This window comes from Myripristis murdjan, chromosome 16, assembly GCF_902150065.1.
Source record: "Myripristis murdjan chromosome 16, fMyrMur1.1, whole genome shotgun sequence".
In the NCBI taxonomy this organism is placed as follows: domain Eukaryota; kingdom Metazoa; phylum Chordata; class Actinopteri; order Holocentriformes; family Holocentridae; genus Myripristis; species Myripristis murdjan.
Window position 1 is genome coordinate 8,084,576 of NC_043995.1, and position 24,064 is coordinate 8,108,639.

Here is a 24,064-nt window from a genome sequence, read left to right on the forward strand (position 1 = left end):
GTCTCCTCCTCTTTGATGAAGCCCAGACAGACTCTTTCATCCTGGCTGTTTCCCTCCACGCCCTATCGCCACTAATGTCATTAAGACGCCATGAAGGGCCAATTTGGTACCATGACTCACAAGCAGGTGTCTCCCATTTGACAGCTGGCAACTTACTCATTCAGTCACAAGCTGCAAAATTATTTAGTTTATTCTCATATTGTTGTTGATGCCTCAGAGCCTGAATGTTCAACCTCTCAGTGTTTTGGGGTGCGGGGGCCTTTCGAAGCCCTCTTCATGCTGATTGATTTGCATATTTTTTGTTTTGCCGAGAGTTTGTTGATGTGGAAAAATTAGGCTAAGCGCACTCATCCCACTCATGAGAAAATGAAAATACTTAATATTGTCAATAAGAGCTGGTGGTTTGGCATTGCAGCAGTAACAGCCTTTGTCCCCGGTTTCTAATCCAGCTGAAGTTTGCATGAGCAGTGCTCTTGAGAGCTATCTGTAGGCTAATGTATACTGGCCACAGTATTGTTAACAACGTTTGATCCAAGATAGTTAAAACTGAATCGGTATTAGAATAGCTCTGGACCCTACGGTATCACAGCATATATATTTGAAAGTCTGTTCCTTTCCATTGTGCCTACACTCTCTCCAGTCTAATCTACCAATCCTCATGGATGCTCTGATTTCATTTGAGCTCCCCTCGTTTTGGAGGTGGCTTTATTCCAAAATGAAGTAATGAATGGGAGAAGCTACGAGTATTAAGATTCTTTTTTGGAAAATAAGAGATATAGAGGCATACTGTATTAAAGTATGAGCAAACTCTCTAAATAGCTCCCCGGACTCAATTAGACTGTAACAAGTGTGCCCTTCCCTCCTTTCCTGCTTCTCTCTGACCCTCCTTCCGCCCCCCTCTCTCTCTGCCTCTTTCCCCGGTGACTGCCTAATTATCTGCCTGTCTATTTTGTGCATCCGCATTTGTGTATCTGCCTCTGTTTGCTTGTGTGTCTATCCTAATGTTGTCTGCCCTCTGCCTCCTCTTCAGCCCACGCCTGCAAACAGCCGCGGAACCCAGCCAACGCTGATGTGGTGGGTCTAGACCTGCCCTCCTATGGCTACACCCTGGTGTACACCTGTCAGCCTGGCTATTTCCTCTCCGGGGGTTCAGAGCACCGTGTCTGCCGCTCTGATGGCAGCTGGACTGGCAAAGTGCCCGTCTGCAGAGGTACGTGGCTGGTGGAGGTCGGTGGGGGGGCATGGAGAGGACAGCAGGGGAGGAGTATGAGCAAAAAGGTTCAGGGGTAGGATTTGTATACGAGAGAAGGGTATGCATGTGAGTCTGTGTGTGTGTGTGTGTGTGTGTGTGTGTGTGTACAGTCTAGACATATGAAGGTATATGTGTGTGTGAGAGTGGAAAGAGGGGCTATGGTTAGGTACGTATATTGAGGTGTAGCATAAGATGTGTGTATTGCTGGACTGGAGATGGGTACGTATCTGTTTCTTGTGCACACTGAATATTGCAAATACAGTTCATAATATGTTTATCATATTTTGTTTAAGGTGCGCTATGCAGAATTGCCCATGGCTGATTGAAGCGAGGACTGTTTAGACTCAGCTGACAAAAACCATGTAATAAGCACATAATGTATCAGTGAGTCAGTTCGACAACCATGTAGACTTACCATCAAATCGCATGCTTAGCCCATGTCCATTTTTTGTCTGTTGGTCCTTCAGTAAATCCGGTGTGATTTTGCGCAGTGCACCTTTAAATAAAAACTGGGAAAAATAATTTAAAATAATAATAATAATATTAGTACATTGAATTTGTAGAAATTTCCGCTAGGTGCTGCTACACCTAGATTATGCTAAACACTAGGGATTTCAAATGATGTGCTAGTAAAATAATATCAGATATTTTAAAGCTGCTGTGATATTGTCTGTGCCCTCTGTATCACTGCACTCATGTATTTGCTGTTAGCCTGTCTGAATTCTTTGAGAGGTTTTGCAGCTGTGCTGATTTAGAAGTGCGTATGGTTGGAATTGAGCCACCAGAGGCTTGTGAAATAGCAGACTGAGGAGAAGTTATATGCAGGCAGCATGTTACAGTCGAGCAGTGTTTATTTTTTATTTATTTTTTTATTTTTTTTAATAATATCCTCGGGGTGTTAAGCCTTGGTGTGTATCGACGCACTTTTGTGACATCCATATTAATGTTCTTCTGCAGTCGGCTCCAAATCACATGAGAAAACTGTCAAGCCAATACCAGGGACGCCGAGCCCTAAAATACATGGTAAGTATTGATAACCACAAGCAGCTGCATTGGTAGCAGTCACAGAAGTTGGCAGTCCTGCATCTGTTCTGCTTCAGCACCAGTGTCGGCTGAGGGAAATTCTTTTTTAAAAACCAGATAGATCAAAATCAGTATGCTCTGTATCAGACAAAATTTTGTCTCACTAACAGCTGGTTGCTATTCCATTGCTCACACTCAGCTCACTGGTGGTGCTGTAGAGCTCGTGGGCGATGTAAAACGTTATGATGTAGCCATACTCTTATGTTTAGGAGATTCTTTACGTGGGAAAATGAACAGGTTTTCACATAAGTCCACTTTCACAGTTCCCATTCAGCATACGCTGTTTAAAATGATGAATCTTTTGCTCATTTACATACATATGTCTCTGTTGTAACTGGGTTATCTGATTTCTGTGACTGTTTTCAAGTCAAAAGCAGTTATTTAGCTAAAGGCAAACACTTTATTGCAGATAACCTACATTACCTGCTGCCAGTGGCTGAGAAGCTGTATTGCTTGTTGACTGTAAACCGGCATTATAATCTTCTCCCGACTGAGCATTTCACCACGATCATTTAATACTTCTATGCCATAATGTCAGTTTTATTGGCTGATATATGATGATTTTTAGGATGATCAGAAAAGTAATAAGCTGGCCCAAGTCTGCTGCTGTTGCAAGAGAGAGAAGTCAGAGCCCTGCTGGCAGTGGGTGACGCAAATTATCTATGCCCAAGTGTTTAGCTTGCCCCTAGCAACCTGTTAGCAACCAACTGCTGCAACTTTGACAGAAAAAGCTTTAAAATGATTACAGAAATAGAATAATGCAGTAGAAATAGAGATAAATATACCTAAGTAAAATCACACAATGTTTGAAAACCCTGCAATAAAGGGAGACTACGACAGAGATAAAGTGAAATCTCATTCTCATCATAAATATGCTGTCCTACCATAATGCAACGCTGATGTAACTTGTAACGTTTATTGTCCTACAGTTGTGCAGCATGCTTACAGTGATGATATGCGTTCTTAAGTGGCTAAATCTACAGGTTAAATGAATTTGTGTTTCTGTCTTCAATGTGTGTACAGTATAAGTACTACTGTACACATGACTTTCAGTACTGTACTATGAAAACTAGTAGTACTGTCTGTGCTTTGTTTTTTTGTCAGAAATATAATATACTGTAATAAGTAGTAGTATATGATATATTATATATTATAGACTTTAACTTCAGTGACCCCTCCTTTTGCAGTCTTTTTTATACAACCTCGCAAAACACATTAAGGGAGAACCGTCATTTTCAATGATGACAAAGTACTTACAATAAATGCAGACAAAACTAAAAAAAAAAACAAAAAAAAAAAAACAATTTAAAATTAAAAATTAAAACAAGGTTGTATTCAGAACGCTAAAAAGTAAAAGTGTAGAAACTGGTGAGATTAAGTTTACTTTGTAAACATATGGCAGGGATACTAACTTAACCAAATACTGTATGTACAGCTGAAGCTACACAGGTAGATACTATGTCACAGTATTTAAGGCAATTTTGCAAGTAATCTTGTTGATGTTGAAGGTTAATATTAATATATATATATATATAATAACAGTAGCAGTAACAGTGTTTTAATGTAGTTCCATCAGTGTTTTTGAAACTGATAGGCAATAGGAATGGTGTTTAAATGAAAATATACCCTATTTCCCTAGGAATGCTGCCATTACACTTGGGCTGTCACCATCCTGAACATGTCACAACTAAAATGTAGATATTTAAACTGATGAGTAATACCAGAGATAACTTGGATGTTCAGCTGCTTCTATCTTTACCATCTGTTTACCTGCTATTAGTCCTTAGGGGTTTCCACAATAGTTGCCACAAGTTGATTTAAAATGCCAAACTTGGGTAGATGGATTGCAGTTACACTGATAATATATATGCCAGCCAGACAACTGTGATGCATGAAAAGATTTATCAGAATCTGCAGCTGCTGAAAAAGTTATTTAACCACGTCATTCAAGTTCTGTAGAGTTCATAGAGCGTGTCCAGAGTTTGCTATCAGAATGTGCTTAATTATCAATTACTCACATTGTCACAGCATATAAACAACATCGTATTACTCAAATAGAATTAAAAGATTGTTATCAGCTGTTTGATATGTTGACACAACGGCATAGCTAATTAACAGTCATTGCAGCGTAGGCGTAACCATTCAGCTTGCATCAAGTACTTGAATCTGATTTGATGTTTGTCAAAAAAAGTTAAATGTTGGAGAGACAGCTTGTTAAAAGGGAAAGTAATTTCTGAACTTTGATACCTGTGATTTCCTTTGTTTTTTATGTGATGTTTTTTTGTGTATTTATCTTATCTATTTTATGCGAAACAAATAAAGTAAAAAATTAGGTAATAATGTTCTGTATTCAGTTTACCTATAATGAATTTGTCTGCTTTGTTAGTGCTCTATACCCTCTCTGGTTTGGACATCATCAGTGCGCTTTTAAGTATTTTAATACAAATTATTAATGTGCTTCCAAGTGGTTTTTGTTGGCATATGGCTGTCAATTAGAAGAAATAATAGAGTATATTTTTCATCTCTCTAATGGCATGATTTGATGGATTTTCTCTTTTCATTTTCCTTCCATGAAGTTCCTGATGACGTCTTTGCCCCTGATTTTGTCTGGAAGGGTTCTTATGATTACAAGGGCCAGAAACAGCCCATGACTTTGACAATCACGAGCTTTAATGCTACAACAGGAAAAGTCAATGTAACTTTAACCGACAGTAGCATGGAGTTTCTGCTCTCTGGTGAGTCATCTATAAATCATCTGTCTCCCACTTCCTCCCTCTCACCTCCTCTCTCTCCTCCTCCTCCTTTCACCACCTCGGTGTGTCACTTTCATTTATTTTGAGGGTGCCTCACGTCAATCAGTCAATCACTAAATGATCTCATGCATGAGGCTGGAAATTAACTATTGGCTCTAACGACGGATGTATTAGTCTGAGCTGACTGGCTGACTGCTCACTGAAGAGTCTTTCATCTCCTCCGCCTCTTCTGGCTCTGCTCTTTCTTTTCTCATACTGTATGCTCTCATTGCATTCCATCGTCTCTTCTCTTCTCTTCTCTTTCTGTTGTGCACTGCCTTCTCTTGTGTGTTCTTTTTATTTTGCTATTTGGCATCTCACCTCATTTCTATCCTTTTTTCTCTTCTGCTATTATTGTCTCATCTCTCTCTGCATCTTTTCTCCTCTCGGCTCCTGTCCTGTTTCTCCTTCACCCTCCAGGAGTGTATAAGCGCCAGGAGGCACGCTTAATGCTCCTGCTGTACCAGATGAGAGCGCTGGCCCACAGCTCCTTCAGCAGGATTACTGACGAGACCTGGGCAATGGACGGATTTGTGAGTATGCACAGGAATCGAGAGGGGCTGGCCAGTGATCTTTTGAAAATAACCAAGGCCTGTGACTGTCTTTCACCGACATGTATTTTTTTTTTTTTTATTCAGTCTGACAGACAGGTTCATTATTGGGGGCAGCTGGGCTGTAGCTACTACTGTGCCAGTAACTAAGCCTGCCTGGGACTGAATCGAGCCAGAATTTTCTCATCATTACAGATTGTTGTCTTCCTTGTCACAGAACATTATAATAAATTAGGAGAAAGTGTGGCAACAAATATAATAGACCCTTCTTGGTTATTTGCTGTGTTGTTTATATATTGTATGATTACAGTGACTAGACTCAGCTATAAAGTATCCTTGCTTTGACAATTTACTGAATAGGTATAGACTGCAACGACTGTAGATCACTTTTTTTGTTGGTGGAACTGGAGCTTCTCCACTAAAATTAACTTAAAAGTCCACTTCATAGCAAAGACTGATGGTGACTACAGTACCGCTGAGCTATTGATCGTGTACAGCATAGCTGCTGAAGGTAGTTTAAAGAGCAAAGGCTTCATTTGTTTATGTACCATAAGAAAATATGTTGACTTTCTCATTAAATGTATGAATATAATTTCTTATCGAGTTAGGGTTAGGGCTCATTTTTTATGTATGTATTTATTTATATATTTATTTGTTTGTTTGTTTTTCTTGCTAGGTTTCAGCTGAGCCCGAGGGTGGCAGCTATGTGTTCCAAGGCTTTATACAGGGTAAAGACTATGGACAGTTTGGACTGCAGAGACTTGGTATGTGTCATTTCCAAAAAACAAAAACAAAGTCCCACTGACATTTGTCACTGCATGTCTGCTTCACTGTATGATTTACTCAAGAAAAGAAAATCTAGTATTTACTGGCTATTTAATGTCTACTATAATATTTATCATCTGAATTGTGGAAGCAGCTTTTCAAGCAGCCATCAAACAATCTGCTCAAAATGCAGATGTGCTATTCCTGTGTAACTGAGACCCACAGTGTCTCTCTGAGATAGATTACCTTCCTCCTTTTCACCAAGAGGTAATGGAGCGTTAAACAAGGACACAAAATAATTTGTTTATTTAAATCAGCGTTTCTTAAACTACAGGTCAGGACCCAAAATGGGTTTTGGGTTTCTTCCTCGGCATTAGAAGGTTGAAAGTATTTCTTAATGTGTCTGTATACTAGAGCAACACCAAATCAGTGTGATTTGCAACCGAGTGTCTAAAGATTTAAGAACGCCTATTTAAAAACAAAACAAAACAAAACATAAATAAATAAAGTAAAGCTAGTGTATATTTGCTCCATGTTGACAGCACACAATATAAAGTCAGTTTCCCCTGACACCAGTTGTCAACCACATATCACCAGAATTGCTCATCATTGAGTAGATTGTCCCTTCCGTGTTATCGTCCTTCATTTTCTGCTGCTCAGCATCGTTATTGTTATCATCTCATAATTGTCTCCAGCAAGATTATCTCCGTCATGGTGATCATTATCATCATGATCATTTTTCGTCTTCACCGTTCATGGTTGTTGTCTTCATCCACTTGCCGCTGCATCTCCTGCGTGTCATCCTCATGATCGTCTTCCTCCTCCTCATCATCATCAGTCTTCATTACCATCATTATCATCATCACCAGCATATAATGCGTACGTTTCTACTATCATACTGGATGTAGTTTTTCTACTGTATTTATTGTATTCTATGCTTTTTATTAATCTGAAAATGCTGTTGAATTTACTGAAAATGTAATTGTTTCACTCCTTGCAGGTATGAGCCTGAGAGAGAATGTCACACTCGCTGACCCAGAAACCAACGGCTCCACAAACAGTAGCTCTGTTGCTGTCGCTATCCTCGTGCCTTTCTTTGCCCTCATCTTCGCAGGCCTCGGTTTCTATCTCTATAAACAGCGGTACGTAGGATTCATTTGTATCCTGGTGTCTTGCATGTTAGCATGGGGCCCCAAGTTTAGCAGCCAGTCTGTGTCCGATGGGCTCCCACATGAAAAGGAGGTCATATTTTTTTATGAGCCTGTGTTCCAGGTTGAGTTGGTTATTTAGGTCCAGTGCTGAGAAAGTTTTAGAAACCCAGATTTATGCAGATGCTTCATTGTTTGTACAGTTGCTTTCAAATAAAATATACATGATATTGGGGTTGATAACACACCGTGGCCCAGTTCTGCAGGCTGCTTACTATAGATAGCTTCCTTGTACGATAGGTTTCTCTGTGAGGCTTCAAAGCATGATGCAATGCCAGTCAACACGTTACTGTCCGAGACACAAGGAATTACATCATTTGTTGAGCATTTTAAATGAGAGCTGAGACATGAAATATACTGTATGTACACATGCACGTATGTATGTAAATGTGAGCAATACATATGGGCAGGTGGATTGATGCTGCCTTTGAGTCTTACTATATATAGATTACCCCCCGAGGCAGTACATACTGTACAGGCAGAACCCATGCCATGAAAATAATCCACTCATTATGGTTATCACCAGTGAACTGGCATAGGACTAGTTTGACTATTCTTATCAGCAGTAATTACAATTCACCCTCATTTACCTATTGCAGCTGTCTACACCAGGATTATAGAGCCATGTTTGTTGGATTGGAACGAGAGCGGATAATTGGGATACTGTCTCTCAACTAATGTGCAACCTCTTTTTATTTCAGGAAAACAGACAAAGCGCAGTACACAGGATGTTCTGTCCACGAGAACAACAATGGTCAAGCCACTTTTGAGAATCCCATGTACAACACAAACACAAAAGCTGCTGAGGGGAAAGTCGTCCGCTTTGACCCCAATCTCAACACCGTCTGCACCATGGTTTGATGTCAGCTGAGTATGAGAGAGAGCTAGAGAGAGAGAGAGAGAGTGTGTGTGTGTGTGTGTGAGAGAGAGAGAGAGAGAGAGCAAGAGAGAAGCATAGAGAGAAAAGACAGAGAACTTGTTCTTGTTTGCTTAATATGAGTATATATAGACATATATTTATATTTTCCCTGTTTCTGATGACAGTCATTACAAAGAGAGAGAGAACCGTTCAGAAACATAAAGCACACTTTCAGCAACGGTTACAGCAGTTGCATTTGATCATATACAGAAGGCGAGAGAGGAAGGGTAGGTCCCACGCCTTTTTGGATCTTCCCACAGTTCGGTGACGAGAAGTGTTCTTTTTTTACACTCTGTGAGTGTTGGCTTTATGAATAAAAGCGCCTCTGGCATATAGATAAATAGAGTATTTTATGCTCTGTAGTATAAATATAGAGGGGTTACTTCACAATGCCAAACCAAAAGTTTAAGCTTTTTCTTTCCAGTAGTATAGCCCTGGTCCAGGCCCATGTCTTTGGTTATAGGCTCGCGTTTTTTTGTGTTGGTAAGTATTTTCTCTTATGGAGGTGTAGAGTACGTCACCTGTGAGTTGAAGGGTCTATTTTCTGAGCAGTGGGATGTGTGAGAAGAGGTGAGGAACAGGGGAAAAAAGACTGCCTCTCTTTGAATAGTGTGTGTGTTGTACTTCAGAGTTTTTTGGTCAATTGCACCTTCTAATTGGGTGTTACCTCCCACTGACAAAATATATAGCCAGGGATTTAATTATTAAAGTATAGTTCATTTCTGAGTGCCATTGGGAATGTTAGGGCTTTTATTGTTAAAGTGCAGGTTCTCTGATTACAGTACAGTTTCCTCATGAGAGTTAAAGCCAATATTAGAGGTTTATTATCAAGTTGGAAGCAATGAATTTCTTTGCAGTGCTATTGGGGACTGAAATGTTCTTGTCTTTAAATTTGCGAGTTTGAATTGATGAGTGGTCTTTGAGTCTAGGAATGGCATACAGTTCAGTATGTTTCCCCATATAGGACTGGAGTCAAATCACAAAAAAAAAAAAAAAAAAATCTATTAAACTGTTATTGTGCTCTTGAGTTAGATCTGAAGAATGAATAGGTAAAGTTCTTTTTCTCCCTTTTCTGAAACTGTAACAGCCTTCAGCTTTCTGAATTGATCAAATTTGGAGTGAATTAACCCCAGCCTTGAGCCTGTATATGTCAAGCATCTCAAAGTAGGAGGTCCTACCTTCATAATCCATGGGGTCCACACTGGGTGACGAGGTTGAGAATATATACAGTACAGTGCACTGTACCTACAGTTGGCTAGGTTTCCCAGTAATCTTTTAATACTTGGATGTTATTAAGTTGGTGGGCATTGATGGTCAAAGTCAGGGGGCAAATTGAGCTGCGATAAGGTCATGGCGTCGTTTTTTTTTTTGTTTGTTTGTTTGTTTTTTTTGTTTTTGGTTAATGAAATTTTGACATGCATCTGCCATACTTCAGAGAAATACCAAGAGAGAACAAGTGCTAACCCCCCCCCCATCACCCCCATGTGAAATTTCGCAAATTCAACAGTAAGGTTGTTCTTTTGGGAAATCGCACCTTAGTCAGACACTTCTTAATCAACACTCCTTCTATGAGACACTTGATGAATTCAGGACAGAGGCCTATTTTATGGACACTAACGGATACAAATGGTTGTTTTAATGTCTTATTGAACCTTCAGCTTCTACCAACACACATGTACAGTATACATAACAAAATTTGCACACTTAAAAATGAGCCGCCATCAATATCTTACTGTCATCTGGGTCCAAGTATGTCTTAAAATAAATAATGAATTCAATACTGTCATCACATTTATATATCATTGCAGTGCCTTGAATATTGTATGGGCATATGTTTTTAAGGAAGACATAACGTTTATTGCATTAGTAATACTGTACATCAGTGTAATTTATCTACACAGTTTGCGATGAGTTAGCTGAGTGACATCAGCCCTCATGATTTAAGAGATGTGTTTGAAAAGCAGCTCATAGTTTCATACTTGTGCATGTTGGCAAAAAGTGATCCAGTATAGCAATTGCTGCTATAGTACTTTGTACCACTATGTTTATTCCTGTCATTGCTGTTACATTTTGTACATTTATACAGTTTTGATACTTGATGGCATTCTCTTTGGCAAGATGTCTTGTGTTATCAATCTGTAATATATTTTGCGAGTTCACATTTTTCTTATGGATGAGAACAAATGCATCTGGAAAAAACAGTATATGGCAAGTCAGTCTCACATCAGACTCTGGAGTAGATTAGAGTGCTTTTAAGTGTACCACACAATGGTCATTTCATTCAGAAACCTGTGTATATGTATATGTACATATTACAAATCTTTTGTAAAGAGATATATTTTTATGCAAATAAAGCATTTGTAAGTTATTGAATATGTTGTGTAAATTTTCACATGTAAATGTCATGTAAGATCAGAAAAATGTTTTGTATTTTTTCTTTATCTGCAATGTATAAATCCTTAATTTATATATAAAATATAAACTCTAATGAACTTTCTTTTTGCTATTTTCTTTCATTAATAGAGATATCAGTGCCAGCTTTATCAAAAATTAGCATAGCACTAAGTGTATTTTTGTTTGAGTGACACAAGAACATCAGTGCAAGGTGACCAATAAGCTTTTTGGTTAACAAAAATATATCCAGTGTTGTGTGTTCAGAGCATAGTGTTTTGTAGTACATGTGCTGCCTGTTTTGTTATAATGTTACATTAACCAAAAAAAAAAAAAAAAAAAAAAAAAAAAAATATATATATATATATATATATATATATATAATTTTTCCCCCTTTAAAAACACTATTCTTTGTAGTGAAAATGTATTATTTATTTTATTGTATATTTCAGAGTAATGAAAAGGTAGAACAGTCATTCTTCACAAAACGCACCTCCACAGGTGCTGAAGTGCAGTCAGTCTGCAGCCACAGCTGCCTGAGCCTCCTCTGTCCCTGGAATCTCAGTGTTTTTCTTTTTTCCCCTATACATACATACATACACTATATTGCCAAAAGTATTCGCTCGGCTGCCTTCACACACATATGAACATGAGTGACATCCCATTCTTAAACCATAGGATTTAATATGATGTGGGCCCATCCTTTGCAGCTAGAACAGCTTCAACTCTTCTAGGAAGGCTTTCCACAAGGTTTAGGAGTGTGTTTATGGGAATTTTTGACCATTCTTCCAAAAGTGCATTTGTGAGGTCAAACACTGATGTTGGTCGAGAAGGCCTGGCTCTCAGTCTCCGCTCTAATTCATCCCAAAGGTGTTCTATCGGGTTCAGGTCAGGACTCTGTGCAGGCCAGTCAAGTTCTTCCACACCAAACTCGCTTATCCATGTCTTTATGGACTTTGCTTTGTGCACTGGTGCGCAGTCGTGTTGGAACAGGAAGGGCCATCTCCAAACTGTTCCCACAAAGTTGGGAGCATGAAATTGTCCAAAATGTCTTTGTATGCTGAAGCATTAAGAGTTCCTTTCACTGGAACTAAGGGGCCGAGCCCAACATCCGAAAAACAACCCCACACCATAATCCCCCCTCCACCGAACTTTACACTTGGCACAATGCAGTCAGACAAGTACCGTTCTCTTGGCAACCACCAAACCCAGACTCGTCCATCAGATTGCCAGACGGAGAAGCGTGACTCGTCACTGCAGAGAACACGTCTCCACTGCTCTAGAGTCCAGTGGCGGCGTGCTTTACACCGCTGCATCCGATGCTTTGCATTGTGCTTGGTGATGTAAGGCTTGGATGCAGCTGCTCGGCCATGGAAACCCATTCCATGAAGCTCTCTACGCACTGCTCTTGAGCTAATCTGAAGATCACATGAAGTTTAAAGGTCTCAAGCTATTGACTCTGCAGAAAGTTGGCGTCCTCTGCGCACTATGCGTCTCAGCATCCGCTGACCCCGCTCTGTGATTTTATGTGGCCTACCACTCCGTGGCTGAGTTGCTGTCGTTCCCAATCGCTTCTACTTTGTTATAGTACCACTAACAGTTGATTGTGGAATATTTAGTAGCGAGGAAGTTTCACAACTGGACTTACTGCACAGGTGGCATCCTATTACATTACTATTACAGCACCATGCTGGAATTCACTGAGCTCCTGAGAGCGACCCATTCTTTCACAAATGTTTGTAGAAGTAGTCTGCATGCCTAGGTGCTTGATTTTATACACCTGTGGTCATGGAAGTGATTGGAACACCTGAATTCAATGATTTGGATAGATGAGCGAATACTTTTGGCAATATAGTGTATATCTATCTATCTATCTATCTATAGATATAGAGATATATATCTCTATATCTATCTATCTATCTATCTATCTATCTATCGATAGATAGATAGATATAGATATGTTTGTGTGTGTGTGTGTGTGTATCTAAATATATAGATATAGATATTGTCTTTTTTGTTTCTTTTTTTTTTTTTTTTTTTTTTTGACAGGTCCTCTTAGCAGCCATTTTTGGGGGTTGACCATTTCAGAGGTTCAGCAACTGCAATGTTTAAAAAAAAAATTTAAAAATGCTCTCCAGAGTTCTGGCTATTATTGTAGCTGAATGATTAGCTGTCACTGGGGTCAGCTAATTACTAACATTTGCCACAAAAACTGGGTAGAAATGTTTATCCACAACAAAATAAAATAACAATAATGTATTTCAATGCTTATTGATCCCCTCAGACCAGGGGTCAGGAACCCCCTGAAGAGCCATTTTCTCTTTTCAGTTGATACATTTTTTTTTCCAGAGGAGCTATTATGTCACAATTTTTTTTTTTTTTTTTTTTTTTCCCGAGGAGTCACAATGTAACCAGCAGTTGCTTTTGCCAACACACACAACCACGCATTGTCTTGAACATGTCATTAGTAGGGCTGAGCATTGAATTGTGGTACCTGATGGTGCCAGCTGAAATGCCTCACTTCAACCGACTATTGAAAAAGTGTCATTCAGTACCAGGTTTAGACACACCTCGTTAACAACCAGCCGCCTGCAGAGGCATCTCACCTGACAGCAGCAGGGCTCTCAGCTCTGTGGTTTTCACGCCAAACTGGCCAACTGTGAAAACTGAATTGCAGCTGAAAAATCCAGGATGTGCGCTGCTTATTTTGTGTAACTTTTTATAACACACTGCTGATGAGGAAAGTCAGCTGAGCACTGGGCAGGCACACATAGCAACAGAGAGACTGGAAGAGATGAGGCAGGGCAACGTGGTATGTGCAGTGCCAGTGAGAGACCGAGCAGTGTGTGTGTGTGTGTGTGTGTGTGTGTGTGTGTGTGTGTGTGTGTGTGTGTGTGTGTGTGTGTGTGAGAGAGACAGAGAGAGAGAGCGCCATATGACTGCTGGCAGAGAGCCAGAAATGGCCTGAGAACCACAGCTTCCCAACCACTGCCTTAGACCATGGCAATGTCTTGGAACTATTTTGTTCACTGAAAAATTTCAGTGTATTAATATGCAGATTTCCCCTCTTGGAACTACTTTGGCCTGCAGGATTTTAGGCAGAGGGATAGGTAAACAGTGTATAGTGATGCAGTGACCGCAGGAAAATAGTTATAAGACATAATGTCTATCTAACGAGAGTGATCAGTATCAGAATAATATTGTTGTTTCAGTTTGTTGTAGATGGTGTAGACATTTTTCATTGAATATTTTATGGCATAGCCTGTTTCTGCTTTTAACACCCAAATTTATTATGCGGTGCCCTCCTGGGTATCTATATTTGTTTATGCTATAGAATACTTGGTAAACTGTATAATTTAAGGAAGCGGTAACATGACATAAATGGGAGTCGATCTGAAATGGAAATGATCTTCATTTATGGTTTGAAAGTCTTTGAAACTCGAATTCAGTAGGCTTGATCCATAACATAAACCAGAGATCAAACAAACGTCGATTGCACAGAGAAACTTCAAACAAAATCTTGGTACCATGTAGAGTTACTGTGACATTGAATATTGATGGGGGATTAGAAATTACAGAAAAATGTATGAATCTCCAACCCACCCTCTGTGATAGACTGCATTGAAATAGATGGATATTTGCAACTGACTTGGCAACATAACGAGGTGACAGATTGTAATGGACATTATGTAACAGAATGAGAGGAAGCAAATGGCGGCAATCAAAGGAAAAGAAATGATCAGCTGGGGAGAGTCAGTGTGAGAGAGATGACAGAGCACTCAATAGAGAAACCATGAGCACACCACATAGAAATCAGCTGAATTGTTGTAACCAGTTCGAACGAAGACTCAGGTTAAGTGTATACTTTAAAGTCTAAGCCTAGGATTTGTGTATGGATTAGAAATATTTGCCGGAAGGATTTTCCATTGAAGTTACTTCGAAGTCTTATCAAGCAGATTTTACCCAAAGGATAATGATGTAATGTGTGCTCATGGTAGGCCTTTGTATCAGGCGAGCTCAAGGTATTTGCTATATGTGGGTGAAAACTAGTTGTAATATAAACAGAAGCTTTTTTCAAACATTTTCTTTACTCTTTTGCGCTCTCCCGATAGCACAAATTCAATTGTTTATGAATTCTGCTCGGTGTTGAAAGGCTGCCACAAGGATCTTGGCCTGTGTTCACTTGAGTGCTTCACAAAAGTATGAAAAAATTTGCTGTTGGCTGGTCTCTTCCCCAAACACTTTGTACCGTGTCCTCCTACAAATGCTCAATTTAATTGAGATCTGGTGGCTGAGCAGGTCATCACAGCAAGTTGATTCTCATTGTCCTGTTTCGTGGAACCAGTCCTGGACAATTGTAACCCTGTGGCATGGCCATGTGCCGGCTGGAAAAATTAATTTGCAGGTGCATACGCTGGCACAATGAGGGGATGCACCTGATTGGCAGCGATGTTCAGATATCCTGTGGCATTCAGCTGTTACTCCACTTACATCAGCCTTGAAAACACTCTTAACAACATCACCAGCCTGCAGTGTTGACACATTGCATGATAGATGGATGTACTCCTGGTTTTGTACATAGTCTAGTGTTCTCGTCAACATAAAATAACAGGAACGAGGATTCATCGCACTGTGCAGTGTTTTTATAATCTTTGAATTGCCAATATTGTCTCTCCTTATCCCACTTAACTCACAATTACTTGCTTGTGGTTGAGATGGGTAAAAGTCGGCAAAGTAGTTTGTTTTTCTACCTCATTCATGTCAAAGCATAATGAGTTGTGCATGCCTTTATGGATCTTTTGGCAGTAATGTTGCAGTGTTAGTTGACTAACTGAAGCCTCTCTCTCACTGTACACACACTGTGTGAGGCTCGTTTGGTCTTGGTCACTAATGAAGCATTTTCAACTGCTCCTCTGTCATTTGCCAGATGTCCTTAGGGTAGTGGACCATTTTAGATGCAGATGGGAAAGTGTTGAGTGTGGAAAACCCCAAGTGAATATCATTTATTGACACATTCAAATGCAGTTAGAGCTTTGATCTGTGGGTGTATTCACCCTCTGAGTGGAATGTCTTAATTACCTTTTGGCTTAAAAAAAAAAAAAAAAAAAAAAGTGTTTGAATGTTTATGTGTTTGATTATCTGTATTTTTTGACTAAAGTCAATTTACCAGATGAAAGCAGTGAGGAATCAGAAGTCTTACCTTTATTTCATCTGTTATCTTGATACATTATATCTTGAAAATAACAGGCATGTTATTTATAGTTTATGCACTGAGAATCAGTGTTTTCACAGTTCACCACAGTGAAATTCATGTGAAGGTTATGTCTTGGAAAATAGACCAAAAATTAACACTGTAACAATTTCAGAGCACTGAACCTTGAAGAATCACATAGTTTAATGTACTCATTTTAGTATTAAAATGGATGAATAAAATAAATTCTTCCCTAACCATTTTAACAAAATCAGTTTTTAAACTCCCATTTAAATCACACAGCCACTGGACGGTGGCTCTAGGAAGTTTCTGGCTGATATGAATTGAAGGTTGTTAAACTAAGGTCAGTGAGCACTATCAATGCTATCATCAGGGCAGCTGGACATGGGAGAGGGTTAGTGTCGCTGATCCAAAGCAAAGGCGAGCCCAATGAGATTCTTACAAGAGGATTGAGTTTCAGGCAGTTATGATTATCGTCCTTAAGTAGCACCAGTACTGCAGTATTGGGACCAGATCTCTAGGAAAACCTGAAACAGGCCTTTCACTCAAATGGGACAGAGGGCCATGGTGTACCTGTTGGCCCAGCACCAGTGACTAAACACACTACAGGGAGGTAACACTGCTCTTTACAAGGTGGCCTGCTCTGCTAGGTTTCACTCCCAGCTGAGGAGCAGGGCTTGGTTTTCTAAAGCATTTTGCTTCTCTTTCTCTTACAGCAGAGCTACTTACTGTCTTTGAACCATTTCTAGCCTGGTCAATCAATTCACTGACTTGCTGCCAAGTTGTCAGTTTTGTTTCCTTTTCTTACTGTTCGTGCTACTTTTCCCTGTCACTTCTGTCAGTGTTTAGTTTCTGTGTACAGATCTTTTGAATTTGGTCTAGATTAGAGCCCACGGTTCCCCAAAATAGACAATGTCACATGTGGATGTCACACATCTAACAGACCATCTTGGCATATGGAAATTCAAAAAAGTTCCATGCAGTAACTAGTGCCACTAAACATTAACCATTCGCCCACTTGCAAATCATTCAGAATCTGATATTTTAGGTACACAGAGAACATATATTATGGATTTGGGACTATATGCCTGTACATCACTCAGCATCCATGTTTCTGTTCAGCGCAATTTGATTACTTAGCTTAATAGCTTAATATTCCATACTTCTCCTTATGTATAAAATATAATCTCCAGTGAACTTCCATGTTGCTGTCTTCTTTTATTAATGGAGATGTAAGAGCCTGCTTAAAGTAGCCTAGCACTAATTTTTATCTTTGATCTTAAATGAATACCTGTAGCAACACAATATGGCCCATAAGCTTTTTGATTAACAAGACAATGCTTTGTGTGCTCTGTGGTTCATATGCTAGTGGTTTTGTAATGATGTAAACATTAACACTTAAAAAAAAATGTATGCCTTTTAAAACACCGTTTTATGGTAGTGAAATTAAATGTTTCTGACGGTCTTTATTGGGCCATCTGGCTACATTAATTTTACGATACCCTTGCATAAATTGCAGTTACAGGATGACAACCCCTGGGGTATGCTAAATGTATGATCCAGTCACATCGCATGCTCACAGTGTTTCAAAGAATAGTCCATACAGCATATTGTGCAAGCAATTCTTTTAAGCATAACATAAGCACACTTGGAAAAAAAATATTAATAAATACCAACTCTTACAAATTTGGCAAGTTCTTATTGCACCTTATCCTGACTGTCCTGGATATGCAGAACAGTGTTTACCATGATGGAGAATTACATGCTCCAGCCTGGAGCCAGGCCTCAGTATAAAGTATAACAGCCCATTATGCATTCGAAAGCTTTTCTTAGCACATGGTGACTTGCTGTAATTGCGGAAGGGTTGTCTAACGTAATAGGCTCCTGTCCTCGGGAATTATTGGAGAAATTCTCTACTTTACCTTCTAATACCGAGTGACACTCTCCTTATGGAAACAGATTCAGTCTGACATGTAGTGAAAGACAAGTCACCCCAGATTTTTTTATGCTCTCTGAGTAAGATGCTTTTGACCAGCCCATAACATCTGTCACATATGCCGTTCCCTGCTGCGGAAAATCACTGCTTCTGCAAGCAAAATCCTGAAGGCATCAAATGGAGACTCTTAATGCACGCTTCTCTCACGGAGGACGAGCCTCACTGAGGGGCTCGGCTGTGGATTTAAACCACGCAGTGCATTATTGTAATTTCATCAGCTTTTACAGCCTCAATCACAGCAGTCATAAAATTCCAACACACCCCAAAAATCCCTCAGGAAAATCCAGGGAAAAGAAGACGCAGTACAGGACAGAAGAGCCTGCTTTTGATCACTCCAGCTTGTGAGTGAGTAATTGGGCGCAGTAATTGAAACAGCATCTGTAATATTTTATTCAGAGGCCCAGAACAAATGAATAGTATTTCTACTCTTTCTTTGTTTCTTTCGTCCGTGTTCACATGCTCACTCATTCTCTGTCTCACAGCCTCTCTCTCATGGTCTTATGTTTGCTCAACACAGTAACAAACACAAAACAAAAAAAGGTCTCACTGGCTTCATACACAGCAACCACAGTAATATTAAAAGCCAATTAAAATTGAACACCAAGAAACACTTGGAAAATAACAGTTTTCATTTTGAATGAGATATTACAAGGGGGCTTATGCTTATTATGATGTTAGATATAAATAAAAGGTGGGAGACTGGTTTATACTAAATAGAAAAACTATGTAGACAAAAACAAAAACAAATTTTGCACTCAGGCTGAATATTCTCCAGTGGGTGTTTTTTTCTTTCTTTTTTTCTTTCTTTTTTTTTTTTTCAGTTTACAGACCAAGAAGCAATATGTAAAATCACCAAGGTCTGTGCAATTAAAAAAGAAAAGAAAAAAAATTGTTCATGTTTTCATTTTGAAAGCTTGCCACTTGTGGTTAACCTGATATACTAAAGAAATGAAGACAACAAATGGCTTGCAGTCTTTCAATATCAGATATTAGGCTGTTTAGATTCCACCTGCATATCTGGCACCAGAGACGCTTTGAAAAAAAAAAAAAAGATGGTGCCTCCAAGGCTCTGATCAGAATACTTATACAACAACATTTTGAGACGGAGATGCACAGAGAACTGCAGTTATGAGCCATGAATTCATATGTGACATTTATTCTTGTCAAGGAAATGTTTGGGGATAATATACAAGGCCACCGCTCATCAGGTCTGTGTGATAAATCATGGGAACCTGACATTTTGGGTTTCTTATCATGTATGCTCTGAAGGAAGAGAAGCTGACTTGAGCATAAAACCGCAGGGAAGCAGAAAGTGTGTCGCACATGAGGCTGGGGAATGGCTCCCATTTAAAAAAATTCACATATGTTATTTCTGTTCTCCAGGGCTGTTCATCTAATATTTGTGAACATGCAGTGCTCTTTCCTAAAGCTAAAAATCAGCAACATGAGAGAAAATTCTTGAATCAGTAATGTTACTGGGATGTAAAATCAAGGGCTGCTATAATGAGGAATGTGAATGAGGCTTTGACTTTGTGGTACCATAAAATCATTATCATCGTGCAACAGTGCCAGATTCAATTAGGTCCATAACTATTTAGACAGTGACACAATATTCATAATTTTGCCCTTGTACTCCACCACAGTGGATTTGAAATGGAGTAATCAAGATGTGATTGCAGTGCAGAACAAAAATATGGCATTAACCAGCCAGTTATATACATTGTCACCATATTTTCAGCTTTTCAATTAAAGCTGAAAGTCTGCACTGCAATCACGTCTTGATTACTCCATTTCAAATCCACTGTGGTGGTGTACAAGGGCAAAATTATGAATATTGTGTCACTTTCCAAATGTTCATGTACCAAACTGTATATTTTCACAGGTTAGTTCTCTAGATCCAAGATTTAGAAAAGACTGGTACATTATCAGACATATTGACTGAACTGTCCTTGGGTATCAAAACAATGTGAATTTTTAAAAGAGGTAGAATTTTCCTTTAAGCGTGTGCCGTAGTGTGTTTGTCCTTCAGTGAATATTCCAGTATTCTTGTATTGATGATTGTGTGTCAGTGGTAAGTCTGCAGTGTCCTCTGAAATATGAAATCTTCAGTTGTATTGTAAATGTAGTGTATGTAACACCGCATGATGGCCTCAATTTAATATCACCTGGAAATAATTTTAAAGTCAGTCATAACTTCCTGCTAAACAGTGGTTCAAATATCGTGCAGGTGGTGTTTTTGCTTTAGACTTTGCACCATGGCCTACATCAACAGCTGCTTCTCCACACTTTGCCAACTGTTGGAGAAACATCTTGTAAATACACAAAAAGTCAGCCTTTCAGGAACAGCAAAAAGCCGGATGATTGATAATGATGTAACTTTCAAAGTGCTGTCGAGGCTTGGAATGGGTTCTGTGGGTTCTGGGCAGTGTTTGGCAAGGAATAGCAGAACAGTTGAGTCTCTCTGGGTGCCAGTTGAGCCATCCTGAGTTTTATAGGTAAGAGGAGATGCAAACTGCCAATTTTATGAGAAGACGAGATAAAAAAGTAATGATCCCTGTGGTGGCTGAACTGGGTTGTTGCAGCAGCAACTAGTAATTGAAGGCAGCAAAGGAAATGACAATAAACAGAAAAATACTAGGCATCTAAACATATGTATGCAAAACAATGTAAAAATAGATCATCAGAATAATCTATGAATGAAATGTATGGGGAAAGTAAAGAGAAAGCTATGCATGTCAACAAATTTATCTTATAGATGTAAATTACACAGTTACAGAGTGTGTTGATTTGGTTAGGTGCATTTGCCGGCTGTCCCCATACTGAAATGGAAGTGCCATATGTATGCAAAAATGAGTATGCTAAATATATGCATTGTTGTTTTTTCTCAGTATCACCAGTGGAGGTAGCATACATACACAAATTGTATAATTTGGGCAGGAATATGCACAGATCAAAAAAATTGCCCATATTGAAAATCTGCCTCCTCAGAATGCAAAAATCAGACCAGAATTTCTCTGAGTAGTCCTTCACCCTGCCAGGAATGTAAGAGCGGAGTTGTTTGGGCAGGAAGTATTGTACACTCTGATGTCTGCTGGGGCTAAAGAGCACCTGAAGTTGCTCTGTAGCTGCATCAGCTCACCTCAAACGGGGTTTGAGGTGTTGTAGTTCAGTTTAGTCCTCATCCTCTCCTCTGTTATTGCCTCCAGGCTGTCCAGGCTCAAGCTTTCTTCACCAGTTTGTTTATCCTGCTTGTCTTCCCAGCCAACCATTGCAGGGAGCAGCATGCTGGCCACAGCTGATTGATAGAACATGTAATCTGTTGTGCACACAGAAAGATTTGCAGTTTTGAGAGTGCAACAAAAACATATAATGGCTGGTATCGCAAATTACTGAATTTATGCAGTAATGAGTAAAGTAATAACGCTCCTTTTGGAATGAATGACAAACCAGTTTCGGGATCTTTATGTGTGCTTGGAAGATCAAATTGTAAAATTAGAAAAGTAAATGAATGACTAAATAAAGACATCATTTCTGTTGCCAGATTTACCCATGACCGCAAGGCTATGCTAATCATGTTCTCCCAGTCAAAGACATTATCTGACTTCCGCATTTCAGATTAGCAATCAAGCAAACTGTGTCAAAAAACCGAGATGAGAACAAGCTGACATTTGACCGCTGGATGGTGGCAGCAGTGGTTCCCCTTGTCACAGCCGTAACGGCACTGAAATGCCATTGTCAGTTATTGTTCCTTGGTTGTCATGGCTTATGTGAAATCCATTTTCTGTTTTTGAATACATTCTGTCAGGGAAGAAAGGGCCCAAACTCAAATCTTCTCTCCCCATTTTTTGACAGGGAACATCTGACAGAAAATGGCTGGGTGGCCTCCTCTCAGATGTGTCTCTCAGACTTCAGGCACTCATTGCTCTGTTACTCTTTCCCCGTGGCTTCATTTGCTTTTCACTGTTGTCTTTCACCTCATCGTATCAGTGCGTCTTTCATCTTGATCATCTGCCAGATTGGATTGAGACTATCACAGTTTCATTCATTACAGTGTCATTTAGCCATTAAACTTTGCTGCTCATTTCATTAGAAAATGAACTCATTTTTTGATGTGTTTCTCCATTTATGCTGTCAGAAGAATGCTGGTTTAGCATTCTGCATGATGAAAAATATAAAATACCAGTTAATAGTGTCAACCTAGCCTATTTGCTCACTTTGTCTCTGGTTCTGCATACATGAATGGATTGTTGATGTGGTGAAATAGAGCAGTGTAATGGATTTTTCCACTTGTGCATACATGAAAACATCATATCTGCCATCTGTACAGTGATAAATATCAATACAACAAGCTCCCCTTTGTCCCAACGGCTTCCATCCACCAGTCCATTCTCTGAGGCTTCCACAGGACAGCATTGTGAATTACTTTGCTAGGACACAGGCAGCTCAAGTTTGATATTTTCATGCGATTTCATGCGTCACCTGGATCTGCAATATTGCGCTGCAGTGTTGAAGCTATCCAGGGGTTAATCCCAGCATCCTTACTGATATTGTTTGACCTTGTCTCAAACAACATAAACTTTTCTGTATTCTGCATGTGAGGTCAAATCATTGATCCACACACAAAGTATACAGCTAGGCAAAATGTCATCCCTTACTGACCAGTGCTAGAAAAAAAACAAACAAAAAAACAATACAACATAGTAAAACAACAAAATATACAACAAAAACAGAAGTATGAATGCGGGTGTGTTGTATATAGCTGCTAGCGTTCAAGATACTGTGCACACCCGAGTGTACACCTAGTAAAAGAGTAGCCCGTGTTAAAATGATAGATACTAAACAGATTAAAAACAGCAGGGGCAACAGAAAACAGTGACTAGCAATGTAGTTATTCAATATAGTTAGTGTGAATAATTGTGGACTTTAAATACTATACATAATATATAATATGCATTACATTGCCACTGTAGTTATTCAGCCACTGTAATTATAAAAGCAAAGTAATAGTATATGTCATCGTGTATATTGTTAGTATGTGTAATAGTGACAATAGTATAAAATAGTATAATTATATATAGTATATATAGTAGCATATATAGTATATAAAGTATAGTAATAGTAAAAAATATTAGTATAACAACAGTATAATTTTAATATTAGTAGCATAATAGTGGAAATAGCGTATGTTGTATGTATATATACTCTGTTACAGTACATAGATAAAAGTCATGCCTAACAATCTGTAGCCACGGGTAAATTTACGTCATATAATAAATAAATAAATAATGACAGTGGTGATGATGGGCTGGTATAAAGTGACGGTGCAGGGTACTCCATTAAAATGTCCATTACATGAGTGTGTGGAGGCATGTGTGGGGGGTGGGGTGGGGTGGGGTGGTGAGGATTCATGTTCCATCCAAACATGTAAAAAGGTGGATGCAGTCCTTGTTAATCTTTTTTTTTTTTTTCCATTTTGTTCTTATCCTCCTTTTAAACAGAGCCTTGTACAATAAACCTTGTACAATAAGTATTTTGTAAAACAGCCTTCACTGGTAATAATTACCATTCATCAGAATCCACTGTCAGTAATACAGCAGTGTTACAGTATCTGTGATAAAAGAGCTCCTTTAATCAACCAGAAGTCTTAATTACCATAAAATATTACAAATGAAAGTTGTTGTGTCAACAACAGCATTCATGAGATACAGTATAACGGATTTTTTAATTTGTATTTATTTATTTATTTATTTTTTAGAAATGTGATGAAATGAAATATATTCCTTATATTAAGGGATCCTTAATATAACTAATAAAAAAAACTTTAAATCAAAACATTAATTGAGACCCCTCGGTGCTGCCAGAGCAAGTTTACATGTCCAAAAAGCTTCTCTTTTT

At 39.0% G+C, this 24,064-nt stretch overlaps 1 protein-coding gene across 1 annotated transcript in view; it reads left to right on the forward strand.

Annotated features, from left to right (window-relative positions):
- LOC115373316 (CUB and sushi domain-containing protein 3-like) overlaps positions 1-10,976 on the forward strand; it is a 285,861-nt gene extending 274,885 nt beyond the window's left edge. The window contains exons 64-70 of the mRNA XM_030071637.1: positions 1,031-1,210; positions 2,210-2,275; positions 4,912-5,070; positions 5,548-5,660; positions 6,355-6,442; positions 7,444-7,585; positions 8,353-10,976. Coding sequence (XP_029927497.1) covers positions 1,031-1,210; positions 2,210-2,275; positions 4,912-5,070; positions 5,548-5,660; positions 6,355-6,442; positions 7,444-7,585; positions 8,353-8,512 — 908 coding nt within the window. The 3' untranslated portion in view covers positions 8,513-10,976. The remainder of the gene's footprint in view (positions 1-1,030; positions 1,211-2,209; positions 2,276-4,911; positions 5,071-5,547; positions 5,661-6,354; positions 6,443-7,443; positions 7,586-8,352) is intronic.
- Positions 10,977-24,064: the final 13,088 nt, after the last annotated feature.